The following is a 27071-nucleotide window of genomic DNA, read 5'->3' as shown; positions in this document are numbered from 1 at the left end:
TCGAATCACATTTAAGGATTAGTTGTTAAAAATAAATGACTACATCATGACAATTTTGCGACACACTCTCCTTTATTTAAAAAATACTAAGATTTAAAGAATGACATTTAGTGCACCACCTAACATAGATAACTATAGTGCTTTACATGTAGCAAAAACTCCACAGGACAAAATTGGGTTGGCATGAAATTAGATGTGCCAAGACACCATGACATTAAACACCTCACTCAGGAGCTTAAACTTCAACTCTGATACATAGCCTAGCACTGGGTCGGGACATTAATACAAAAATATAGAAATGAGTTGTCCAAATGGCAGAAATGAGTTGTCCAAATCTCTTATTTCTAACCAAATTAGTCATTTACTGGCAGTGCTTCAAAGAAAGAGTGGAACATGTGGATAAGTTATATAAGGATTATTTAGAACTGTTGATATAATGCTTCTTGCACATATGAATATAAACAGCAACATGAACAAAACATTTACCTAATGCTCTCAAAATGACAAGTTAAAAAAAAGCTAATAGAAGTCAAACAACAGAGAAATGGAGATAAAATTAGATTCAATGGCATTTGCGAAAATGATTCAGCAAAATGTACAATCAGAAAAGCCAAACTCTTTGTGTAGTATGTCTCTGTGTTAGGCTAGTAATAATCAGAATGATATCAGATGATGAATTAACTACATATTGAGCTTAGCACAGTGTGAAGAACAGCTCAGTAGAGACATCGTCTGGAAAATATTATAATGGGTATATTGGCTTCAAATCATATTGTACACTCATAAATGTCAAAACTTGCAGAACTTTTCAACACTTTTTGTATGCGCAGCAAGGATTAGCCCATCATAAGTATGCCCCAAAGTGAAAACCCGATAGAAATTCATTCTACAGACCTGACATTAAGGCAACTGAATAGGCGCCTTTTCGAAATTAAAATTATGCCAATCGTCTTCACATATTTCTGAACTCGGATTTAAAAGAAAACTAATATAGGACAGAACAAAATAATGAAACGGTATATGGAATAAAAACAGACAAAAATGACAACCAATATACAAACAAATGCATGAATGCAAAACATGAGATAACCCTTGCATTAAAGTAACGCATTTTGTTTCCCCTTGTGCAGTTAGATATTGCAGAAAGCTTTTCTGATACTTTAAAGCAAACCAAAGATAAAGATAAGCAACATCATGTCATTAAACACATGCATTGTATTCCATAGTTATAACTGAGATTATATGCAGGAAAAACACTGAGAGTGGGATGGCAGTAAAGGATAAATTTAATCGTTTAAAATTCAAGATTTAGAAAATTCAAACCTCTTGTGACAACAATGTTTACTTTTCCCATGATCATGTCATACCTCATTACAAGTGACTTCAATAATCTGACTGCAGGTCTGCAGTCTAATTTGTGTTTATGATAACATCCACTATTGTGGAGGTACAATTACAGTAAGAGCTGATTTATATTCCTAACTCCTTCACAAACCAACATCAGGGGACAACAGCAATCCACCATGTAAAAGACTGAGCATGTTAACAGTTCAGTTTTTATTATGAAGCATAAAAACACACAAATTCCAAGTAACTTATGTTTCTTATAAAACTGTGACTTGAGGCTAAAGGAACCTTGTGACACAGCGTGTTAATGTTTGCCTTTGCCTCTGTTAGTGCAGGTTTACATCTGCAGTGATTTCAGCTCCATGCCAATCCCAATCTGGATATCCACCAGGTGTGAGCAAGCAGGAATTATTGTGTTGGAGTCTGCACTGTTTCTTAGCAATAGTTAATCTTTCTCCTCACGTTCTTATCCTCTTAAGAACCTCAAACAACATCTCACATAGCAGCAGTGCATAGTGACAGCGGTTCCATACTCATCCCAAGCAGAATACAAATTTTGTCCATTTTTCTGCATATCTAGGATGAAGATCTGAACTGCTGACCACCTCTGGTCCCTGATTGTATAAAACCAATTTTCCCAAACTATAGTAAACAGCAGTTCTGTGTCTCGTCTGATGCCCGATTAAATGAGTGGTGGTGATTTCAGCACAACCTGCACTATTTCTAAGTTTGGACACTTTAGGAGATGGGCATGTTCTCTGAGTCCTCGGCTGGATAAGAGATGGCTGACAACCCTTTTCTTGCCAGAATCTCAGACAACAATTGCAGTCTGGACAAAATAATTGATGCTTTGCTGAACAGCAATTAAACCCTCCAAAACCTTAAGCTAAAAGCGCTGTCTTTGATCTTTAACTCTCCTTTAAGGAGAAGCAGGTAGAGATGACAGAACAGATTTAGTTGCTAGAGCGGTATCTAAACTAAAGGTATGAATACAAAACCAACAGGAATGTCAGTTAAAATAGAAACTACTATAACCTTTGTGGCACATCCTAGCCTTGACATTGATGGGGGGGACGATTAGATGATGAGAATGAGGGAAAACATTGGATGACGAGCTCAGGTATACAGAAACAGAAAGAATGAATGACCCTTGTCCTCCTATGATCAATGGTGCAGGGAGGCTGCTTTCTTAGCTTCAGTTAACATGCCTCTTTGCATGATTTTCATCACTCTGAATGTGGAGTTAACGTGTGAAAGATGAATCAACTTTCACTTGTTATGTGCGATTTTTGACTACTATTACAACTAGAAAAAAAAACAAACTGTACAGCACTGGTTCTAAAACGTTAAATATTATTATTAAACACGTTGGTGTTTTTCTGAATTTAGACAAGGCATTATGACTGTGTATCAGTGTATGTCAGCATAGGGGAAAAAAGGAGAAACATCCACAGTTGTCTCACATCCTGATGTAACGCTCAATCCACACTTGAATTTTCCAACTTACTTGCATCCTTTTCTAATCATTCAGTATAAATCGGTGCTTAGGAGTAATTAAAACACACAAGGCCATCTCTGACCACCTGAGTCCTACTCAGCTAACTCAGGAAACATTTCCCTCCTCTGATGCATAACGACAATAATTAAAAGACTGGGATACAAAAAGAGAGAGAGAGAAAAAAAGAAATAATCGTCCATTGAAATGACAGTGATGGAACCTTTTGTCATTTTCATTGTCGAGGGAATTTGAACATGTGAATAACTTTAATTTAAAAAGCACACCACCCAAAAAATGGCATGGTTAGTCTTCTATATCTTCTCCTTTCCTTGCAGGATGGGAATTATACATTAGTAGAGCAATGCAGTTTATTGTTGTCATGATATTCTCTTTCCTGCAATTGTTAGTTAGTCCAAGCATACAAAAAAAGGTTCTAAAGGAGTAGGGAAAGGGAAACAGCCAGTATGGGGCTTCTTGGCCAAAGAGTTTGAACTCCTTCCTCTCTGTCTCTCTTTCTCTTTGGCAGATGAGTGGTGTCAGGAGAGAGAAGAGAAAGAAGAAGAAAAGGGACGCATGGCTGATGTCTGTACAGAGTAGTTTGGGTAGAACAGGAGATAAGGTTAGAAGTTGTAGGGGATGTAAAGGAGCGTTTCTTCCAGAATCAGTCCCATAAGCCTCTGTCTGTACTGGAGTCTGGCTAGGCATTGTACTTCTTCCCTGTTCTGTGGATCTGATGAAACAATGTCATGGAAAAGGCCATACCCAGGAGCTGCAAAACAAAGAATAGAGCCAGAAGGTGAGGCGTGAGATACACGTAGCCAACACTCATCTCATTCAGCTTTTATTTCTTGGTATTTACTTCTAGATGTGTTAAACAACATAAAACCTAGAGCCTTTTGTATCAGACCATTAGATGAGCAAAAGTATAGGAACAGATAAGTCTTGAAGTAAAATAAAGTAAATAACACTTAAATTTGGTTGCATATCCCTTGCATCAGCATCAGCAAATTGTTGGTTTCTTCTTTTCTGATACTTTTCTGGGCTTTTACCACAGCCACTTTCAGTTGTTGTTCGCTTCACGGGGTTTCTCCCTTCAGTCTCCTCTTCAGGAGGTGGAATGCTGCTCAATTGGGTTAAGGTCTGGTGATTGGCTTGGCCAGTCTAAAACCTTGCACTTTTCCCCCCTGATAAAGTCCTTTGTTGAGTTGGCAGTGCGTTTTGGATCACTGTCTTACTGCATGTTAAAGTTCCTCCCGATTTATTTGGATGCATTTCTGTGTAAATTGGCAGACAAAATGTTCCTGTAAACTTCTTAATTCATTCTGCTGCTATCATCATGAGTTACATCATCAATAAAGATTAGTAAGTCTGATCCAGAAGCAGCCATGCAAGCCCAAGCCATGACACTACCTCCACCATGTTTCACAGATGAGCTTGTATGTTTTGGATCATGAGCAGATCCTTTCTTTCTCCACACTTTGGCCTTTCCATCACTTTGGTAGAGGTTAATCTTGGTTCCAGAACTTTTGTGGCTCATCTCTATAAATCTTTGCAAATTCCAGTCTTTCCGATTCTTACTGCTGATGAGTGGTTTGCATCTTTTTGTATGGCCTCTATATTTCTGCTCTCAAAGTCTTCTTCGAATGGTGGATTGTGATACCTTCACCCCTGCCCTGTGGAGGTTGTTGGTGATGTCACTGACTGTTGTTTTTTTTATTTTTCTTCACAGTTTTCACAATGTTTGTCATCAGCTGTTGTTGTTTTCCTTGGCCGACCCATTCAGTGTCTGTTGCTCAGTACACCGGTGGTTTCTTTCTTTTTCAGGACATTCCAAATTGTTGTACTGGCTATGCCCAATGTTTGTGCGATGCCTCTGATTGATTTTCCCTCTTTTCTCAGCTTCAGAACGGCTTGCTTTTCTCCCATAGACATAGAAAGCATTATGCCAATCAGGGAAAAATTGAGATGCACTATGAACATGCAGCCTCTTTGAAGTTTCCATTTCAAACTGCCCTGCATTCACACATCAAACAAAGTCTACAGTCTTCTAGCTGCCATTATCTTAAAGTAGCAATGTGTGTTTTCATTATATTTGATTCTAGGTTTCATTCTGCATCTTATAAGCAAACATTTTCTGTTCACAATTTTATTTGTTTTAATAAAAAGTCCAAAATTGTATATCATTACCATATATGACAAATTCTAAACTTGTATCTCAGTAAACCACCATGAAACATGAACAGTAAGATATGTTCACATTTCCTCTTTCCACTTTAACTGATCTAACACATTATCTGTTTTACTAAATGTATACGTATTGCTTTTGATAGAAATGAACAAAAGCATGTTGCATTTCCTCTGAAGCCACATCACTGAAATCTGCCTAGGCCAGAGTGCAAGAAGGCAAGATGTCAGGTAATGTGATTGACAGGTAAGCAGAGACACCACTGCTGTTTGGTTTGGAGTTGATGGTCCCCATAATTGATATTTTCTGTGATTTACAGTGCCTGGGCTGCCACAGATATAGGCATTTCACACTGAACAAATATTTTATTGACAGCTGCCAAAATACAGGAAAAATTAAACCAAACATTAAGAAAAGTGTTCTGACTTGAGGTCAGTGATTTTTCAGAACACATCTTCAACAGGCAATGTACACTACATCAAACCTTAGATGTGTGGTGCTTTAAAATTGCTACCACTACAGAAATGTCAAAGTGATTCATGCAGTGTCAAGTTGTTTGTATAAGATGTGATTTCTGAATGTATAGGATGTGATTTTTGAGAATATAAGACGTGATTAACAAGTATATAAGATGTGAATACTGACTGTATATGATGTAATTACTAAGTGTATTCGATGTGATCACTGGGTGTATAAGATGTGATTACTGAATGTATAAAATGACACTATCCAGTGTATAAGATTTGATTAATGAGTGTATAAGCTGTGATTACAGAGAGTAAATGATGTGATTACTGAGCGTATAAGCTGCGATTACTAAGTGTATAAAATGCTATTAATGAGCATATAGCTGATTACTGAGCATATAAGCTGTGATTAATGAGCGTAAAAGATGTGATTACTGAGAGTATAAGCTGTGATTTCTGAGCATATAAGCTGTGATTACTAAGCGTAAAAGATGTGATTACTGGGCATATAAACTGTGATTACTAAACGTAAAAGATGTGATTACTGAGTGTATAATATGTGATTAATGAGCGTATAAACTGTGATTATTAAGTGTAAAAGATGTGATTACTGAGTGTATAAGCTATGATTATTGAGTGTATAATATGCGATTAATGAGTGTATAAGCTGTGATTATTAAGTGTAAAAGATGTGATTACTGAGTGTATAAGCTATGATTATTGAGTGTATAATATGCGATTAATGAGTGTATAAGCTGTGATTACTGAGCGTATGAGCTGTGATTAATGAGCGTAAAAGATGTGATTACTGAGTGTATAAACCGTGATTACTAAGCGTAAAAGATGTGATTACTGAGTGTATAAACTGTGATTAGTGAGCGTATAAGCTGTGATTACTGAGCATATAAGCTATGATTACTGAGCGTAAAAGATGTGATTAATGAGCATATAAGCTGTGATTAATGAGCGTATACACTGTGATTAATGAGCGTAAAAGATGTGATTACAGAGCATATACGATGTGATCACTGAGAGTAAAAGATGTGGTTACCGAGCGTATAAGCTGTGATTACTGAGCATATAAGCTGTGATTAATGAGCGTAAAAGATGTGATTACAGAGAGTATAAACTGTAATTACTGAGCGAATAAGCTGTGATTATGGAGCGAATAAGCTGTGATTATGGAGTGAATAAGCTGTGATTACTGAGTGTATAAATTGTGATTAATAAGCGTATAAGCTGTGATTAATGAGCGTATAAACTGTGATTACTGAGCGTATAAACTGTGATTAATGAGCGTATAAACTGTGATTACTGAGTGTATAATATGCGATTAATGAGCATAATAAGCTGCGATTACTCAGCGTATAAGCTGTGATTAATGAGCGTATAAGCTGTGATTACTAAGCGTAAAAGATGCGATTAATGAGCGTATAAGCTGTGATTAATGAATGTAAAAGATGTTATTACTGAGCATATAAGCTGTGATTACTGAGCGTATAAACTGTGATTATTGAGTGTATACTATGCGATTACTGAGTGTATAAGCTGTGATTAATAAGCATATAAACTGTGGTTGCTGAGCGTAAAAGATGTTATTGCTGAGCATATAAACTGTGACGGCTGAGCGTATAAGCTGTGATTCTTGAATGTATAATATGCAATTACTGGGTATATAACATTATTACTGGGTGTATAAGATGTGATTACTGAATATATAAAATTATACTATTCAGTGTATAAGATGTGATTACTAAATGAATAAAATGACACTATCCAGTGTATAAGATGTGATTGCTGAGCATATAAGCTGTGATTACTGAGTGCATAAGCTGTGGTTGCTGAGAGTATAAGCTGTGGCTGCTGAGCATATAAACTGTGATTGCTGAACATACAAGCTGTGGTTGCTGAACGTATAAACTGTGATTACTGAGCATATAAACTGTGGTTGCTGAGCGTACAAGCTGTGGTTTCTGAACATACAAGCTGTGGTTGCTGAGCGTATAAGCTGTGATTGCTGAGCATACAAGCTGTGATTGCTGAGCGTATAAGATGTGGTTGCTGAGCGTACAAGCTGTGACAGCTGAGCGTATAAGCTGTGATTCTTGAATGGATAAGACACAATTACTGAGTGTATGTCATTACTGAGCATATAAAATAAGATTCCTGAGTGTACATTCACTGTGTATGAAAATCTCAGGAGATCAGCAATTTCTGAAACACTCAAACCATTCCATCTGACACCAACAACCATGCCACGGTTAAAGTTACTGAGATCCCATTTTTCCCCATTCTGATGTTTGATGTGAACATTACTTGAAGCTCTTGACCTGTATCTGCATGAGTTTATGCATTGTGCTGCTGCCACATGACTGGCTGATTGCAAACTGCAGAAATGAGCAGGTGCACAGGTGTTCTTATTAAAGTGGGCAGTGATTGTATAAGATGTGATTCCTGCGTGTATAAAATGTGATTAGTGTCCAGCAGGTTTTAAAAATAACTGAAGTTAAGATTTATGCAGATAAATGTGACAGTGTATTTTACAGGAGTTAAAAGTGAGGTTGAGCCACGCCAGAATATGCACTCCTAACACCTCCTATACTGTACTATACCTTAACAAGATGTTATACCTGACAGACACTAGAACATAAACATATGATATGACAAATGTGGATGACTCCCTATGGTCTGGACACACACAAACACACACTTAAAACACTGTTTTCTGCTGAGTGTGCAACTGCTTCTTAGACATCAATATTTGAGCACAGCAGAGTCAGGCAATGGGCACTGACCACACTCATTATTCCAACCTGGCACACAGGGAAATGGAGACAGAAACACACACATACACATGTGCACGGAGACGCACAAACACGTTTACAAATACACACACACACTTACTGCAACAAATAATATTACCTGGACGACCAAGAAACACATGGCAATAGTGCCGAGCAGGTGCTTGTTATCATCCAGCCACTCCTCCACTTTCTCAAAGCAACCCTGCAGGAAACACACACATACACAATATTGACTTTTAGAATAAACTCATAAACATATAGGCATTTTAAAACATAGCATGCTGCTGTTGCGCATCATCCATATATTGATCTGCTAGTTTGAGCATTCTCTAGTTCGTTTGAACACCCTGCAGCATGAATTTATAGCGCTATAAGAGTAGATAAGCAAATGGTGCTTATTTAATTAACAGTTTTTCACTGATCAAGGAATACTGACTTAACATATCATCACTTTATAATGACATCTGCAATGCTTGTGCAATAAATCATTTCTTAGTTTGGCTCTGATTCTGTGACTGCATGAGCACGGAAAATATGCATGCCATATGTAACAGCTGAAAACTCTAAGCTCTTGCTCTGAGTCTGAATTGATCAATTGGAAGAGCTCGTCTATTCCATCTGAAGTGCGAGCTAGTAAATGTGGTGACCGACCACCATAGTTGAAATACAATACAAATTCACTGGCTGTGTGACATACTTGGATATAGTGGACAGAGAGAGTAATAGAAAAAGAAAAGCCAGATTTCTCACACAGTGACTTTCAATTCAATTCAATTCAATTTTATTTGTATAGCGCTTTTTACAATGGTCATTGTCTCAAAGCAGCTTTACAGAAATATATAAACACGGGATACAGATTTTAAATGTGTGAATTTATCCCAATTGAGCAAGCCGGTGGTGATAGTGGCAAGGAAAAACTCCCTAAGATGTTAAGAGGAAGAAACCTTGAAAGGAACCAGACTCAGAAGGGAACCCATCCTCATCTGGGTAACAGCAGATAGTGTGAAAGTAAAGTAAAGTTCATTATGGTTTTTTTGTGACGCAATGTATAAAGCCCCAGAGTTAAAGGACTTGGGGTATCCTGTGTGGTATCCTGAAAATTTTAAATCACACCTACACACAGAAATGTAATTGCCCTTTGTCTGTTTTCTAATAGAAGGGATTAAAAAGCAGCCAGCTTTTAGAGCTGCTCTGACATGAAAGGAAGCTTTTACCAATCTCTGCATTTCATTTCCCTTCATTCATTAATACAAATGTTTCGAGCCCAAAATAAGAGCAAAACAACCAAAATCTCATTTCATGCTGTAGCTGAATGAATGAATAAATTCTTCATTTACACACCATATCCTTCAAAACTGTCTATTCGTGTTTCGTATATACGTTTCAAACAAACGTTACTATTCTAGACCACGTATTAGTTTGCTGATGCATTCCTTCGATCTTAAGCCACTCCCAAGTGTGCTCTTTCAAATGGACTGAAAAATCAAAACGCTGATGTTGATTCCCTGGAGAAAAGCTGAGAAAACACCAGCGATTGTCAGAGCACAGAATCTCTGCCAGTTTCACACGAGATACAGTGCTCAATTAATATTCTGAGAAAAAGCTGCCTTAACAGGGGGTCGGAAAGCATCTTTTTAACCACTCTGCCTTCCAAATCCTCCCCACCACACTAAATGCAAATAAGCCGAGCTACCAAAGCTGAAGCTGCTCCCTTATGTTTGTAGAATGGGCCGCAGCTTGAGACAAGACTTAGAAGACTGGCTGAGTAACCAGAAGCCTTTTATTTGTTTATGTACTCAGCATCCCACTTCAAATTTCTTCATAGTGTTTATAGCAAAGTGCATTCCAAATGAATCTGTTTGAAGTTAAGTGTAAGATCACCCATCTCCAGCTTCTCTATCTAGCACATACTCTCCCAACTTATTGGCTTCATGAAAAATACCCAATCAATTCATACAATCTCTAACATAAGTATTGCATTAGAACAAAATCGTCATCCTTGAGGATTCTTCTGTTTGTCCCTCTGGTGAAATGCTTTGTCCCTTAAATCCTAGGCAACAGGGTTTTAAAAGTTAATATAGCCCTTTTGACTCTAACGATCTGTTAGTTAATAAGCATTTCACAATGGTAGTGTCAGGAACTGTACATTACTGTGCAAAAGTTTTAGGCACCCTCATTATTTTACTACAAACTTTTTTATAGATTTTTATTTTATGACTTCTACATTATCGAGTCAGTACAAAAAAAAAACATTTTAGATCCCCAAACATTAGTTTTATAGCACAAAATTAAATGTTACAGAAAAATGTTTGCATGTCAGTAAAGAAAGCAGCATATTACGTAAGAGGCCACTGTTCAGACAACAAAAACACAATGAAGGCTGCTGGGTTTTGCTGCAAAAATCAGAAGCAAGTGCGAGGGACAAAGCCTCCAGAAGAGCCGTGGCTGGTTCTGCAAGACTCTCAATAAAACTTACAGCTCATTTCCTTATAAAACGGCACAAACTGTATCTGAGACTACTTATTTTATTTTTCTGTCACACCAAATATTGACTTTGTTTCATTTACTACTGTTTACTGCTCATTATGGTATTTTTTTATTTTTATTTTTAATCTAGCAACATTTATTTTCATTATTTTGAAGGCGTCTTTGCCCTACAGCATACTGTATATTCCAAAATTACATTTTAAAGATAAAACACTACAAAAGGGTCTGTTTTTTGCCTTATCAGAAAATTGCTCCATGCCAACATGAACTCATGAGCAGCCTTTGTGCTAGAAAAGTGTGTAGAAATGACAGAGTGGACCGTCCACAAAGCTTTGGTTCTTACACAAGCTGTGAGTCATGAGCGATGTATTGGTGTATATTGTACTAGAGGCAAGGCACTAGAGGCATGGCACATGTGGATAGCAGTGAAAATGAGGTGGTTTGTGTGGATTTGACTGCTGCGTCCCTACCGCAGCCATACAGAAGCAGCACACTGAAATGGTTTTAAAAGCTTACTATCACACAGAGGCAACAGGATTATTAATCAGCTCTACAACAAGATCAAATTAATTGTAACGTTGTTGACATTTTTCCATTTAAAACACAGTGAAATTTTGGCAGAATCAGAAATGGTAAGAAGATGATTAGAAAAATAAGTCGACAGGCAATTAACCATTAAAAGAACCAATTTAGAAAAGTCTGTTTTAATGAGTGCCGTGTTTACGGATCATCATGATGTTAGCCTTAAAATGTCACTGCTTTGTATCCTCTATATATTTATCTGCTTGTATGAGCATTCTCATAGTTCATTTGAACACAATCCTGCAGTAAAAACTCAGATAAGCAGAAAATTACAGAAAATTGTTTGTCACAGCTTTATAGCTGGAATTATGTGGATGTAGCTTGATTTTGAACTAATCAGGAAAGACTGGCAAGTATACTGGCTCTTGCTGTTCATAACACATAACAAAATGATGGTGTGTTATCATCACCCAATTAAGCTACAATTAAATTATTCTCACTATAAAACTAAGCTTTGGTATTTGGCAATACAAATAACCCACGTTTTACACCCACATTATCCCACACACATTCCTGTTTCGTACCATCTTTTGGCCACTCACCCGCTTCCAGAACTCGTTGGTGACGTTGCGGCCGCAGTCCTGATAGTGTTCTTGGCAGCAGCGGTCAGGTACCACCTTCTCTTTCAGAGCCTCGTGCCAGTCTGTAAACCCAGTCACACCACAGCACTTCCACTGTGCAATGCAGAGAAAGACATACAGCACAAAGTCAACATTATTCAGCTGATGGAAAGGAGGAAAAAAAGGACTGAAAGCCTGCCTTCAGTTCTCCACTGTTTCTTCTGTCTTACCCAGCAATTTCTCACTTCATCTAGTCTCTATCAGTCACTTGCTACAAAAAAAAAAATCATGAATCAACAGTTGTCAGAAGCTGGCAGTGGTTTGTGACTGGTCTTTTGAAATTCAAATGCACAGAACCATTTCGTGCTTTTAGGTGCCTTTACTGAAATCAATTCCAAGCTATTTTGTCAAGAGGATTAAAGAAAGCACACAATGTGACAAATCTTTGCTTGGAGACATCATATGCTGATGCTACAGATCAGGAGTTTAATGTGAATGTGTACCTCAGCTTGGATGATATTCCAGGCGTTCTTCAGACCAACGTTGTTTTCTGAGTAGTACAGAGACAGGCCGTCTTTCAGATCCTGCTTGGCATTCTCACTGACCTAAAACAGCAACGAGGCCAGGAATAAACATCCATCATTCTCCCTACAGTTTGTACTAGAAAGCAAAACACCTTTGGCATATACAGTGGTGTTTGAAAGTTTGTGAAAAATATTTTGTGGATGGATGAGACCAAAATAGAATTTTTGGTTTAAATGAGAAGCGTTATGTTTGGAGAAATATATATTATATATAATTTTGTTTCAGAGTGACAAAGAATGATTATTAATGCTCTTAGCACAATCTTTTCCTACTACTATAGCACCCGCATTGACCTACTTAACATATTTAATATCATCATCACTAATCAGAGTTATTACAAATGAGTTTGCGTACAAATAGCAAATCCCTCTGAAATCTCAAAACAAATTATGATGTAAAATGAGGTTACTGATTAACAGAATTGCTGATGTGATGCGGATAGTCAACAATGATAATCAGTCAAGAGTTACGATAAAAGACAAGGAGAGCTCTCTGAGAGGAGGAACACTGTTTAAGAGAAGATATTTTGGTGTTTGTATGCTGTGTATTGGCTCCCCGTGAACCCTGCAGGCTCCATCAAACCTGATTCTGCGTGAGGTGAGAGAAAAATAAGAGGAGGAGACACATCAACAATCTCTCCCACAGAAAGACCTCAAAACCTCAGACAATTCTTATTCTCATTATACAGTGTTAGAGAAGAACAGCCTACACAGTCTCTCTCTCTTTTTCACACAAACATACACACACCTTGCTCATATTTGTCAGAGAACACTGTAACTGCACTCACAGCAGTTCTGAATAGTGGTGCTGGCCTAAAATGCATGATAATAACTTCTGCTACACAACTGAACAGAGGCGACCCAATTACCCCAGCGTGCACTGCGCAATCACTCTGCTCTAATATGGCCTATTTACAATTAGCCTGGAGCCATGAAGATTATACTTATAGTGTCATATTGGTGAAAAACATGCTGCAACACGGCAGTGAAGTGAACCATAGTGAATTCTCAATTCAGATTAGTCAGAAGGTACGGCTTAATTTTCTACAAGGGTACAGCTCAGACAATAGTGCCAAATGTCTGGCAAAGTTTATATTAATGCACTTAATCATGGTAAAAAGTGCTTGACACTGTGTCTCATTCACACACACACACTCACACACCAATGGTAGCAGAGCTGTGATGCAAGGTGCTAACATGCCATCGTGAGCAACTTGGGGTTCAGCGTCTTGCCCAAGGACACTTCAGCATGTGGAGTCACGTGGGCCGGGAATCAAACCTCCAACCCTACGATTAGTGGACAACCCGCTCTGCCACCTGAGCCACAGTTGCCCCATCAAATACATTATCATTTCTATAGTAGCATCTTACGCAGGAACTTTCAGTATATGCCTGAGTTACACATACAGTAAACAGAGTAAATTGCATCAATAACCATTTTTGGAAACAGTCTCCAGTATCAGCACTTTGTAACAGTCAGAGCTTTTAGAGGAACTAAAAGTAGAGGAACTACTGTTTATAGCTGCAGTAACATTAAGTGATACCAGAAACTTTTTTTTCAAAGATGGTCCACGACATTAACTGTAACTATAAACTGTTAAAAACTGAAGCAATATTCCTTAATAACTAAAAAAAAAAAACCAGTCCCTCAAGCAAACTCAGCAATATTCAGAGGAGCTTGCAAACGCGTCTGTCTTGTTTATAGCCTACTTCCATTAAAAAGTAATAGAACGTACCCTTGAGAGTGCGGTTTTTGTTCACTTCTACTCAGTTTTACTTGACTCGCACCCAAAGATTTGGTAAATATTGGAGTTGAGCATGTTTGTTCCCTCAACTAGTCTACTGCTCATTTACCAACAAACATCACTGCAAAAGACCGTGCAAAACAATTTTGTGCAATTGCAATTTCGCCAAATTCAAGTAAATTTCCTCAACAAAAAAAAAGCGCAAAAATACTCTACAAGTTGCATAGCAAAGTTTGAAAAAGCAGTAGCAAGTCAAACATTTTCAGCCGCAACAATCACACACACACACACACACAAAAAAAACCTGAAAAAAAGAATGCTCTGGAAGGATGAGGAATAAAACTCAGCTGTTATTTGAAAGTAATCAACATTTCAACAGCATGTCCTGTTGTGTTCTTCTTTTACTAGACGCATGTTACTGGTTCTGACATGCTTTAATAAGTAAGGAATAGCACATGACGGACCATGCTGTTATACAAAAATAATCTGGATTTGCGGTTATCACCATAAAGTGGATTATTTTCTCACAACAGCACAGACTGAAGTGTTTATATTCTGCTTATACCACAGCCATTTGCCACTAATTATAATATTTCATTTATTAAAGAATGACACATCATGCATTTTTTTTTTAATGTCTCTCTCTTGAAGTTAATAAGGCAGAAATATTCAGTCTGTTCTACTGACAAACCAGAAAAAGAACAAACTCCTTTGTCCTTAAGATTCTCCTGTCACTAAACTTTCTGTTACAAATGCTGACACTTTCATGAATGTCTACTAAAAGAAAAACACCTCTACAATCAATGTTTATACATTCTTTTTAAACAACGACAATTTTAAAACCCGTTTATTATCAGTCTTTGATTACATATTAGAACTCGAGCATTAACATAAACATATAATTTACGTTTCAGCCAGAACTTCTGTCAGAACTGTGCTGTTATAGAAAATCAATGCCCTCCTTCTGATTTAAGAAATGAAATGTTGCTGTAATGAAATATAAATAAGGACTCTTCAGCTTTCGGCAGAGATTGAATTAGCAGTGTTGGCATCCTGTCACCATGAGATTGTGGTGTGAATGTAAGCATGGTGGTCCACTGCACTAGCAAAGACAGGGAACCTATTTCTCTAGATCCATTTAGGAAGATCAATACATCTCCTTCAATTAGGGTTCATTTATTGCTTCATTTATTGACTTGAACAAATGCATTGATCATTAAGAGTTTATTTGCTTGACCTCTGGTAATGTTTAAACAAAGTCTTTCCAGTTGAAACTGAACTCGAGTACACACTCTAAATGAAGTCCAGACAAGTCTGTGGGTTGGAGGAGACACCTGCTTGTGATTGTTGTGTGTTTGCTTTGTCTTCATTTCTCATGGTAAAGTTTGGACACAGGCTTGCAGATGTTGGAGTTTGCTGAGCAGTGCTTGGACAGTGTGATTTGTTTTTCATGCCGGTCAGTAGGGCCTGGCCTGATACAATGTCTCTACCTGCTCTTAATTAAAGCTAATGTCAGGCTTGTCACACACATGCCACCTGTAGCTAGTGTGAAATATCATTAGTCGCTTACTAGTGCCTTGATCGTATGGCTGGAGTGAAAATGAGGTGTGGCTTTGTGAGTATAAGAAAAAAATCTGTCACAGCTAGCTCTAACTGTCTGCAGACTCAGTGAATGTACTCTGGTAAGTAGGAAGAGGATTCAAATAAAAACAAAAATCCTTACATACAATATAAGTAAGTTAGCTATGTACCATATTATGGTACGTAAAATTAATATTCTGTATTATGCTACTTAAGATCACACACACAAAAAATCAATAAATCAAAACAGTTCAATGTCAAAGCCTTTTCTCATTCGCTTTCTTTTTCAGACTCACATCCATTTGTTCTAAGAGTTCAACATGTTTGGTCAAGTGTGAAAGCTGTTACTGAACCCCAGTGTGGTCCAGACCACTAGTTACTGTTCCACTTGAAAACTGTTATCTTGGTTTCATTTATGTCACCGTGTCTGAAAGAAATCTATGGTCGGGGCTGGGAGTCGAATTATGCGATTGGTTCAACTTGTTATATTACTTAGTGGCTATTTGAAGTTTCATGATGGTGGAGAAGGTATACTGCGAGCTGAGACAGCACGCCTTCAAAAAAAAAAAATGCAATGAAGTTTAATGCCTGTAACTAAAACAAAAACATTGCATTATTTTTCATATAGAAATGAGTACCTTTGAAAGGCTTCACCTAATCAGTCATGCAAGAGAAAGAAACAGAAAATACATGAATAATATAAATGAATGAATATTGAAGATGATTAAGAACAATAAAGCAAAGCATCAGTTTCCAATTTGCTCAAATTTGCTAAAAAAAACCCACACAGTAGAAATGATGTACGAAGATGTCCAGGCAATTAGCAGATTGTAAGGAATATGTCTATGTCGAAAAAAATGACCAAACATAAAACAAGCCCAGAATAGCTCCTAGCTATATTCTTAAGTATTCAGAACAAATGAGGAAATATCTGTAAAGCAAAGGTCAGCATCGCTTGCAAAAGGATCTAAAAACAACTTTGATTTAATTTCTTTCTTTATTTTTCATACATTTTTCCACCAAAGTGCCTGCTCCAAAATACACCCTTGGCTGTCGCAGTATGTCTCTCTTCTACAGCGCTGGACTCTAATTTCCACTCTAGTATGGCACTGCTGTTATGTTGATTTCCTCACTATACTGAGACACCGTGAGGAGCTCTGAGGCTCAGATGCTTCTCCCTCATCTGACCACAGTCTACATAATGCATGATAAGCAATACCCTATTCTAATGGCATGACTTTGCAGATATTTGGCCAGCATCAAGCATATCATTTAATTGGCTCAGGACCTCGTTGCTGATATTTTCCAGCGCTTATTTTCCGTCTGTCCAGACAAACACGAGCACACAGGCAATATGTGCTTCCCAAGAGTGCATGAGCAGTCATCTCGCAGAATCCTTTCTGAATTGGAGATACAGGAAATCCGCTGAGAAAAAGCATGGTGCACTGAGTCCACAAAACTGTAAACTAAAACAAAATATAGTACTAAGTTCTCTGCTCTTATTAACGTAAGACATGATATCTATTACATAGCACCTGCTGAGGAGTCACATAATATTATGCGTTTATATACCCGAGCAGGCTACATGTTCTGAAATTCAGTTGTTTTCTCTAAATTAACGGCACACCATTAGTGTCTAAACAGGGTTGCTAACCCACGCATTACCCCTGCGCCATTCTGGTCTAACAGCCATATGAGAACTGCACAGGTAATATGACTCATCTGTCTGCAAGCCTGTGGCAGAAAGTGCCACCCTAGCATGTTTCCCCTAAAATCAGCTAATATGGCTTCATTTGGCCAGGGTGCAGTGCCATGAATGCTGGAACGAGGTCACAGGCGTAAAGATGGATGCTCTAATCTGGTGCCTAGCCTCCACCATCTGCTGCAGTCAGATGGCGGGTCACCACAGGGTCACGTTGGCATGTGGGTGTGTGTGCGTGTAATATCACACTGTAATCCACAGAGAGTGTGTTTAGTAGTGTCAGGTCCAACTGTACCTGTGTCTTTACCGCACTACTGAAAAACAGCCATGAAAGCATAAACAAGATGGGACTCTAATTGTCAGTCGCCTGGTTGCCGCCAGCTCTTTTGACAGTCCTGATGGGCTGTAATTACAAAGTAAAGCAGTCCTAATTAAACAATCAGCACTTTAGTTTGAAAGTGTGGATCATGGAATCGATTATTCCTATTAATGGCTTTTTATATGCTGCCAGTTTAGCTTCATCTTAGCCATGATTATAAATAAATGGCTTGTGATTTGGATGGCAAATGGTAGCATGAATTAAAAACATCTCGGATGGCTGGAGAAAGAGGCTAGAGCTAAACCTCTGAATGGACCGGGGAGAAATGAATACATTCACGAGTCCTTCCAGAATGTCTAATGTGACATTCTCTGGTTATCTTATCTATCATGATCTTCCTAGCCAGAGTCCGACATCATATCAGTGAGTGACATGAGCGATAAAGCATGAATGGTGTTTGTGGGAATATGGCTTAGTATGGCATTTAAAAGCTAATAAAATGAAAGAGGCATGGTTATCATGTTCACTTTCATTATGTTGAGAGCAAGATATGAACATAATCTTCACTGAGGCATTCTGAATTGCTATTCATTTACTCGATCTTGATGTGATGCTGTACGGCTATAGTGATGCACAATACACACACACACACACAAACACACACAGAAAGATATACACACATGGAGCACTTAGGAACAGTATATTAATACTGGGTATGGTCTCCCTTTGCTCTCAAAACAGCCTCAGGTCTTCGTGGCATGGATTCCACAAGATGTTGGAAACATTCTTTTGAGATTCTGGTCCATGCTGATATGATTGCATCACGCAATTCCTGCAGATTTTTCAGGTGCACTTTCATGCTGTGAATCTCCTGTTCTACCACATCCTAAAGGTGTTCTACAGGATTCAGGTCTGGTGACTGAGAAGGCCACTGAAGAACATTGTACTCATTGTCTTATTCATGAAACCAGATTGAGATGACTTTTGCTTTGTGACTTGGTGCATTATCATGCTGGAAGTAGCCATTAGAAGATGGGCAAATTGTGGCCATGAAGGGATCCACATGGTCATCCAACTCAAGGTTCCATGTGATTTGCATTCTGAGATGTTTTTCTGCTCACCACAATTGTACAAAGTGGTTATCTGAGTTACTGTAGCCTTTCTGTCAACTCGAACCAGTCTGGTAATTCTCTGTTGACTTCTGTCATCAACAAGGTGTTTCCATCTGCAGAATTGCCACTCGCTGGCTGTTTTTTTCTTTATTACACCATTCTAGAGACTGTTGTGTGTGAAAATCCCAGTAGATCAGCAGTTATAGAAATACTCAAAGCAGCCTGTCTGGCACCAACAAACATTCCATGGTCAAAATCACTGAGATCACATTTTCCCCCAATCTGATGGTTGATATGAACATTATCTGATGCTCTTGACCTCTTTCTGCATGATTTTATTAAATAAGTGCATAAATGAGGAGGTGTACAGGCATTCCTAATAAAGTCTTAGTGAGTGTAGTTACACAGTTAAAGATGTAACTTTAAAGCTACAAAGAGACAAAACATCTAACAGATAAGAGGCAGAGGCAAGTAACATAGTGACACAAAGCCCAGCTGTGTTTCCTTCATCAAGGTTGTAATTTCCTGATATCAGGACATTTCAGCTAGTGTTATCTTGCTTATACTTGCCAATGTCTTGTGTAAAAAAAACCCCAGAGGTTGTGTATATTTTGCAAACACGTTGAAGTGATTTATGAAAATAGATCCTATCTTATTTTCATTGTTACTTGCAGGGAGCTCTGGCTAAGAAGAATGATGATAATAAATATAATAATTCAACGTTTCCACAGATGTTGAAATTTTAAATTCGATAGTGAATACATCAATATACAGCACTCTGTTATTAATGCACATTTGCCACCCAAGTACAATTTAGTGGCCATGCTTTAAAGTGTTTTGTCCAACTCCTGCTGAAAAAAAAACAAAACAACCAAGAGTCTGCTGAAGCAGAGCAGTGCAACTATAAAGTTCCTAATGACTTATAAGCAGAGATAAGGCTGTGGGGTATACAGTATTTCCCACTTACAGAGCATGCCTCAGAGACAAACACATCCCCATCTCTAAATGGATTGTGGGTAAGTGAATTACTTTAGCCGGGCTGGTGGGTTGAGTGAACAATAACCTCCCAGATGGCCTTTAGCAGATCCAACACTTTCCCTGTATCTCATAGCGTGTGAGACAAAACTGGTCTCAACAATAAGATGCCCTAAAAAAATAGCCACCGGGAGACTAGTACACTTCAGTGAAGTGCATACAAGCATATGTTGTGTGACACTTACGGCTTCATCTAGAGACTAATCCATGAGCAATCTTGATGTCAAAAGGTCGGAAAGTGCTGCCCTGTAAATTCCAGCTCTTATGTGCTTAGTCATTAGAGGACTGAAAACAAAAATTCACATGAAACTACACCTGTAGGCTCTAAGAGACATCTTAACTCCAATTACTCAACACCAACTGGTCAGGATTATGTTGCATTCAGCAGCTGATCTTCGACCTTTGCAAATTATTTAGGGCATGAAATCCTGAAGGTTCCCAACCTCAGAAATGAAAGAACAGATGAGGTCGGGAAGCTTGGCGGACAACTGGAGCAACAGGCTGAGCGACACTAATCTGAAGATGCTCAGACAGACTGTGAGTTCTTATGTGTGAGACTCTGGACCTCACTGGTTTATGAGAGGAATGCTGTATAGGAATTCAGTACAGGAACTTACCTTGTCGGAGAATGTGAAGAAGAGGATGAGCAAAATCAGCTCGGCCAGCAAAATAATCAGCAAGACAATGAAGAACTGCAAGCAGAAAAACAGAGATGAATCACTTAGTTTGAGAGAAACAAGGAGGGCAGTTCAAATGGAAGTTCTACTTAAATGAATCATCTTCTAAACACACACACTGACTCCCCCTCACTCTGTTTCTGCTAAATATTTACAAAGTCTTCTACACAGGATGAGGCTGCCAGGCAGTAAGTATTAACTCGGGGAGCTTGATTCACTTCTTATTCATCATTCTGCTGATCATGGCCGGTCAAGGGCATGCAAGCAGCAGCTTTAGCCCAGCTGGATGCCTGTAAAATGTTTGTTTACTGAATTTTTGCACTGACCGGTTAACTTGATTGGTTTACCCCATTCCACAGACACTATTGAAGGAAAATGCTAATTTGCCTGTGCGTGTACTAGTTAATGGCTGAAATAAACTGGATTCGTGACTGTGTCACTTTTCTGTTTGGCTTTTTTTGTCATGTCAAATAAGATGCACAAATGGATCTAAAGATGTGATTTGCCTCTAGTTGAACACTGAAATTCAGTACATTAAAGGAAGCAAAGTGACTTTAATCTTCTATTCTTCCCTGAAACCTTCATGACTATACAGTGATTTACCAGTTAGTTTTTTCCTCTCGTTGTCCAGGTCATCATTGTCCATATTATCAGGTGCTCAGAATGAACATCACTGTGAAATGATGTTCAAAAAGAGCATCATATTATCTATGATTACAGCAAAAGTTTGTACAGGAGTATAGTATACATGTGAGATTATCCATTGAAGAAAGGGTGAGATTTTGGAACTGCAGTGTTATCTACATCTCATTTGTTGTCTATAATGGAAAGGACCACCACAGGACCAGTACTGAATTGATTATTTGGCTGATAAACCATTCTCAATACAGCAGTGACACTGGCATGGTGCACAATGGGTGGTGCAGTATTTCTGGGACTTTAAACAATGTAACTGCTGGATTGAGAAAAGATCCCCCACCCAGAAAAATCTGGACACAGGGTACAGGGGCTACAGTCAGTACTGTACACCTGCAGATGGTATGTGTGGCTGGCTGGCTGATTAAAAGGTCAGCTAATTCAAATTTACATCAGCCCCCCCCCCCCCCCCCAAAGAAAACAAAACAAAACAAAACAAAACAAAACAAAAAAAACAAGATCATAAAAAAGTACTCATGATTGAAGTCTTATGTCTTATAATACAATATTATCTTGACCAGTGTTTTTTTCTGGATTGTAAATCACACACAGACCCTGTGTGTGATACATCTGTATTTTTATTTGAATTCAAATCAGAAGTTGCTGCTGCCTAAACTGGAATTATTTATTTATTAGAAATAAAATTTTAATCCTCCCACTATGCCCCTGGAAACACTGCGAAAAAAGGCTGCTGGAAAAAGAAGTCATTTTTCATTCAAATACCAATTTGCAATGCATAAATTTATTCAACGTGTACAGTTCCTCAACCTCAGCTACATCACTCGAGTTCATAATTGACCTCAACAAGATGCCCTGTGGAACTTTCTGGCAACTTTTCAATCTAATGTGACAAAATGCTATCTAACTATCTTTTAAAATAACGTCTTTTTCAAATCGGAGAACTATTGTTTAGAGTTTATATCAACGGCCACCTAATATTTGAGCAGATTTACTTTAGTTTTGGGTTTGTTATGTTTCCGAAAGCTCAGAAAGGTTTGTTGGACATGCTATCTAAATCTGCTATGAAGTTGGGATGCAGTGATGCTGCTAGCAATATTTCATTACAATGCCTGGGAAGATTGTTCATTTAATAACAATGAACAACCTGAAAGAACCTGACAACCAATAAAATAAAAATAAAAACCCAAACAAACAATGCAAATCCTATTGATATCTGTATTTGTGTTTGTTTGAATAAACCTTTTCATTCAAAATAACATCTTCATATGTGGTTACATCCCTAACAAAGACTGACATACTGCACAATTTTCTCCATGTTATAATACACCATGAGTGTATTAGGGTAGAGAGTGTTGTGTGTGTCGGTGTATAGGGTTAGAGATATACTCACACTGAGGAGCAGGCACTTGTTTTCCTTGATGGCACCCAGACAACCAAGGAAGCCGGTCACCATGACGATGGCGCCTATAGCGATGACAAGGTTGGCAGCGGAGAGGGAGGGGAAGGAGGGTGAGAAGGTGGCAAAGCTGCCCTGAGAGACTGCCAACCAGATCCCTACGCCCAGCAGTCCACAGCCACACAACTATATATGTAGAGAGAGGGAGGGAGAGGGAGGGAGAGAGAGAGAGAGAGAGAGAGAGAGAGAGAGAGAGAGATTGACATGATCAAATTAATGTGACATTTGGAAATGAACATATCACAGATCCTGATTCAACATGAATTTGCTTCTAGTCTGTTTCTAACTTTTAAAAATTGATGTCTTTCCAGAGACATCTCCTTTCATTCCATTACACCTGCACAACAGCCCCAGACAGGTAATGAAAATGATTTCAGATCTGCCGAAAGCATGCTAAACTTGGCATTCGGTACAGAATGTGTTTCTGCTGCAACTGAGAGGCTTCAGATACTATTTCACCTCAGACACAGATAATAAAACTTTTTGTTGTGTGCTAATGGATTTATTAGGGAAGTGGAAAGCTGTCTGCCAACATTGTCATATGTGCGCATGCTGACAAGCTAGCTCCAGCATTTTTACAAGCGATAACTGTGTATAAGTGTGTCACTGAGAGCGAGAGAGAGACAGACTGAGAGATATTAAGGGATGGAGTAAGTACATAGGAGTCTGAGTGTGGTGACAACAGATGTATGTGTGGGAAAAGGAGGTGTTAGCTTCTGGAACCAGTGACTGACAGCTTTAGGTGATCGTGGACTAGTTTTTTCATGGATCAGATCTAACACAGACAGAGAGGATATGGTGTCGAACAAACCAGTCGTGCAGGGCGGAGACGTCTGACATTTCCCTGGCTGCTAATGGAATGATATCTATCACAATTGCCTTGTGTATAAGAAATCCCATGCTGCAGTGATACACAATCAGGCACCATGCAGCAAATCACATCGATGCCATGCCTGTCTCAGTTCACCGCTGCGCAACAGAGCATTACAGTACATTATCGTTAAACGCTAACAAACCCACAGCATGCTGAGGCTAATCGGCAAGCCCTCGCGCTGATTTCCAACTCTTTCAGACACAATGAATAAGTAATAGCGCCCACATATAGGCTTCCCGAGCACTGTAATTGGGCTGGCAGGTTCTCTCCTCTTCATAACAGTGACCGGTGCACTTAAGCTTAAATAGAGTTTTTCGTTTGACGCATGGTGTAACGAACACCTTTAGTCATCATCGATTTCTGCTGAGTTTCCCACAGCATCAGAGAGTAAAACCTTTGTGTTATTTCACCTTTGGCAGCTGAAAGTGGGTGCTGATGCTATGTTTGGTGAAGGAGCACTTTACCAAGTTTGGTTGCGAGTAAGAGAAATAGCATGGCCTTCAATGAACTACAGAGTCAGGGTGCATCAGCAATTACACAAGACCTCCAGCTCAACCCTTACGTTTACATTGCTAACATTCATCAGTTCTCAACTGTTTGACATGCCGAGCACATGCACACTCACTCAAATTTGATTGCTTTCTCTGTAAATTAATCCAGAAATGAATGATTGTGTAATGTTTGCGTTGTCTCTACCTCTTCTAAACCCTGTACTCCTTATAGCGTGCAATCATACAATATTTATATTAATTACAGATCTGGCATCCTTCGTTTCCTTTTAACAGTCAGAACATATCCATCAACATCAACCAGCTCATTCACAAGCTCCTTAGATCAGAAATCCAGGGCAATATGCCACATTTATCTCCCAAAGTCTCATGTCTGATTGAAAAGCCTGCTAATCTCTGAGGCATTATGAAAGACCGGGTAGAAGAGGACGGGACAGCGAGAGTGCATTAGCAAGTGCAAAAGAGCGGAGGTGAGAAAGAGAAAAACAGGATGAAAAAAAAAAAGAAATGGACGCAGAACAGAAAGCATAGTGGGACAGAGTAAGCAGGGAAATGCAAAGATTAAATAAGAGTAAAAGAATCGAGTAAATGCTGTATGACACTTGTTCAGGAAGACGAGAACTCCATAATGGTGCATTAGTAGCAGGTTGTGATAGGGACCTAACGGACATTTTGTTCTTTTCTAATGAGTCCTGCTGGTGGGAAAGTGAAAAAGGGAAGTAAAAAATAGAAAAATAAACTGCAGAGTGCCGTGTGCTCAGCTCTCTCTGGACAAGCTTAATAATACAACACTGTCACATTCACTTGATGCCCGTTTTTTTTCACTTTCTTCTTGTGTTCTTCTTTATATCTGGTCCTTGTTTTATGTTCTCTTAAGTCTCTATTTGTTTTTGTTTTTTTACCTTCTTTAATGGTGTTTTAGTATAAGTGCTGAGTTAAATGAATCACTGGGAGTATGAAGATCAAACTAACTTTGGCAAATAAAATGAATTCATATCTGCCTGGGTTTTTCTCAAAATGTGCCTCAGTGTACTCAGTGATTAACGAACTAATCATCCTCAAGCTTATCTTCTTGCACACTTATTAACACTGATCTCAGGCTATAATAAAGAATTTGGCTACTGGCTGTCCGTCATGACCCCATTTTAAGGCAACCACATACTCCTCAAAAAAAATCTCTTCTACGAATATAAGAGTATGAGTCTATGTATGTTTGTGATGGTTTGCATGAAAATGTGATTGCATCACTAATGCCACATTGCCATGTTTATTTCAGGGTATATGTGACATTTGTTTATCATGACCTGTGGCTCAGGTGGTAGAGTGGGTTATCCACTAATTGTAGGGTTGGTGGTTCGATTCCACAAGACTCCACATGCCGAAGTATCCTTGGGCAAGACACTGAACCCCAAGTAGCTCCCGATGGCAAGCTAGCGCCTTGCATGGCAGCTCTGCTACCATTGGTGGGTGAGTGCGTGTGTGAATGGCTGAATGAGACACAGTGTAAAGCGCTTTGGAAAAAAGCGCTATATAAGTGCAGACCATTTACCATAACCCTGATTTATTACCTGACTTATGCAGGTCCTCTTCTGTCTCTCTTCTGTGTTGAAAGCTTTTTGGTTTTCTCCGTGGTGGTAGATGACAAATGGCTTTCACATGCATACGACCTCATATGCTATACAGCCAAACGCATTCAGACACCTGACCTTCACACCTATATGTGCTTGTTGAACATCCCATTTCACTGTGCTGTAATGTACTATAATGTACACTGCAATGACAAATAAAGGCTTCTTCTTCTAAACAGCAGGATAAAGATGGAAAACCATATTCCATCAAGAGCATTTACGAAAACCTGACAGACGACAATAGAAGAAGGCAAAATAATAATACTACAACACATAGTAAAGAGAGCAGTTAGCAGTAAAACCACATCCACAAAGCCCATATACTGCAGGAAGAACTGCTCTTACTCTTCCTCTTCCTGTCTCTCCTCCATCACTGGGCTCTTGATGTTTGCTAAGTGTGAAGAATGGAGTTATGACAGAGTCAAGAACAAACACAAAAGAAAACTGTTTGTTCCTGAAAAGAAAAAGAAAGCATAGAAGTGAGAGGAATGCACAGAGACTGCAGAGGTGGGCAGGAGAGTGAAGAAGTACAGGTGTAGGAAAGATGGGTAAATCAGACTGGTTAAATGGAGCATAAGGAGAGCTATTCTTTCCACTCAAGGTCAGTTTAATTGAAGCTAAAGACTCTAGTAAAGCACAAGAGAGAGATAAAAAGGCTTCATTGCCTGTCTACTAGCTGCCTTATCAACTGCTTCAGTAATCTGCACTGTCACAATGCAGCCACCTGAGGAGAAATGCCACTTTAACCTTCCTGCAAGTGTGTGTATATGAGAGCGACAAAATATTTCAATAGAGTTGAAACAGAAACAAACAGTGAAATAGAAAAAGCTTTTCATTTCCTTGCTTGAGAAGTGGTCAGAAGAAGTGTGTCCTATAAACCAACTGTAATGACATCCTGACCTCTGGATTTAGCTATTTAGTTATTTTCCCCCCACATTTGTTCTTCCAAAGGTGTGCGGAATACACTGACTGTTTGTGTAAACAAAAAATAAAGCTGCAACTGACCTTCAGTTTGAACTTTTGAAACAGGCCAGAGCCTCACTACAAAAACAAAGAAAATAAGCCACTGAAAAATAAAGGAAGCACAAACCAAATTTTTGCTAGAGCCCCAGAAACATGTGTGGTCACTAAAGCAAAGTCTCTAGCTTTAATCAGAATTATCATACAACTGGGCCTGAAATATTTTGTTATGGCTGCTGTGAAATTTATACTTTTGTTTCATTGCTATTTGGTTTGGTTTGGTTTCATACTGCACATGACTA

The 27071-nt window shown here is 38.6% G+C and overlaps 1 protein-coding gene across 12 annotated transcripts in view; it reads right to left on the bottom strand.

Annotated features, from left to right (window-relative positions):
* Nucleotides 1-53: 53 nt before the first annotated feature.
* tspan9a (tetraspanin 9a) overlaps nt 54-27071 on the bottom strand; it is a 219715-nt gene continuing 192697 nt past the window's right edge. For all 12 annotated transcript variants that reach the window (XM_053622820.1, XM_053622821.1, XM_053622822.1 and 9 more), the window contains 6 exons: nt 22733-22924; nt 20626-20700; nt 12434-12535; nt 11913-12044; nt 8420-8503; nt 54-3614 (listed from right to left, as the gene is read on the bottom strand). In XM_053622820.1, coding sequence (XP_053478795.1) covers nt 3543-3614; nt 8420-8503; nt 11913-12044; nt 12434-12535; nt 20626-20700; nt 22733-22924 — 657 coding nt within the window. In that variant the 3' untranslated portion in view covers nt 54-3542. The remainder of the gene's footprint in view (nt 3615-8419; nt 8504-11912; nt 12045-12433; nt 12536-20625; nt 20701-22732; nt 22925-27071) is intronic.

The sequence above is a fragment of the Ictalurus furcatus genome, chromosome 4, assembly GCF_023375685.1.
Source record: "Ictalurus furcatus strain D&B chromosome 4, Billie_1.0, whole genome shotgun sequence".
Taxonomy (NCBI): domain Eukaryota; kingdom Metazoa; phylum Chordata; class Actinopteri; order Siluriformes; family Ictaluridae; genus Ictalurus; species Ictalurus furcatus.
This window is presented reverse-complemented; position numbering and strand designations above follow the sequence as displayed.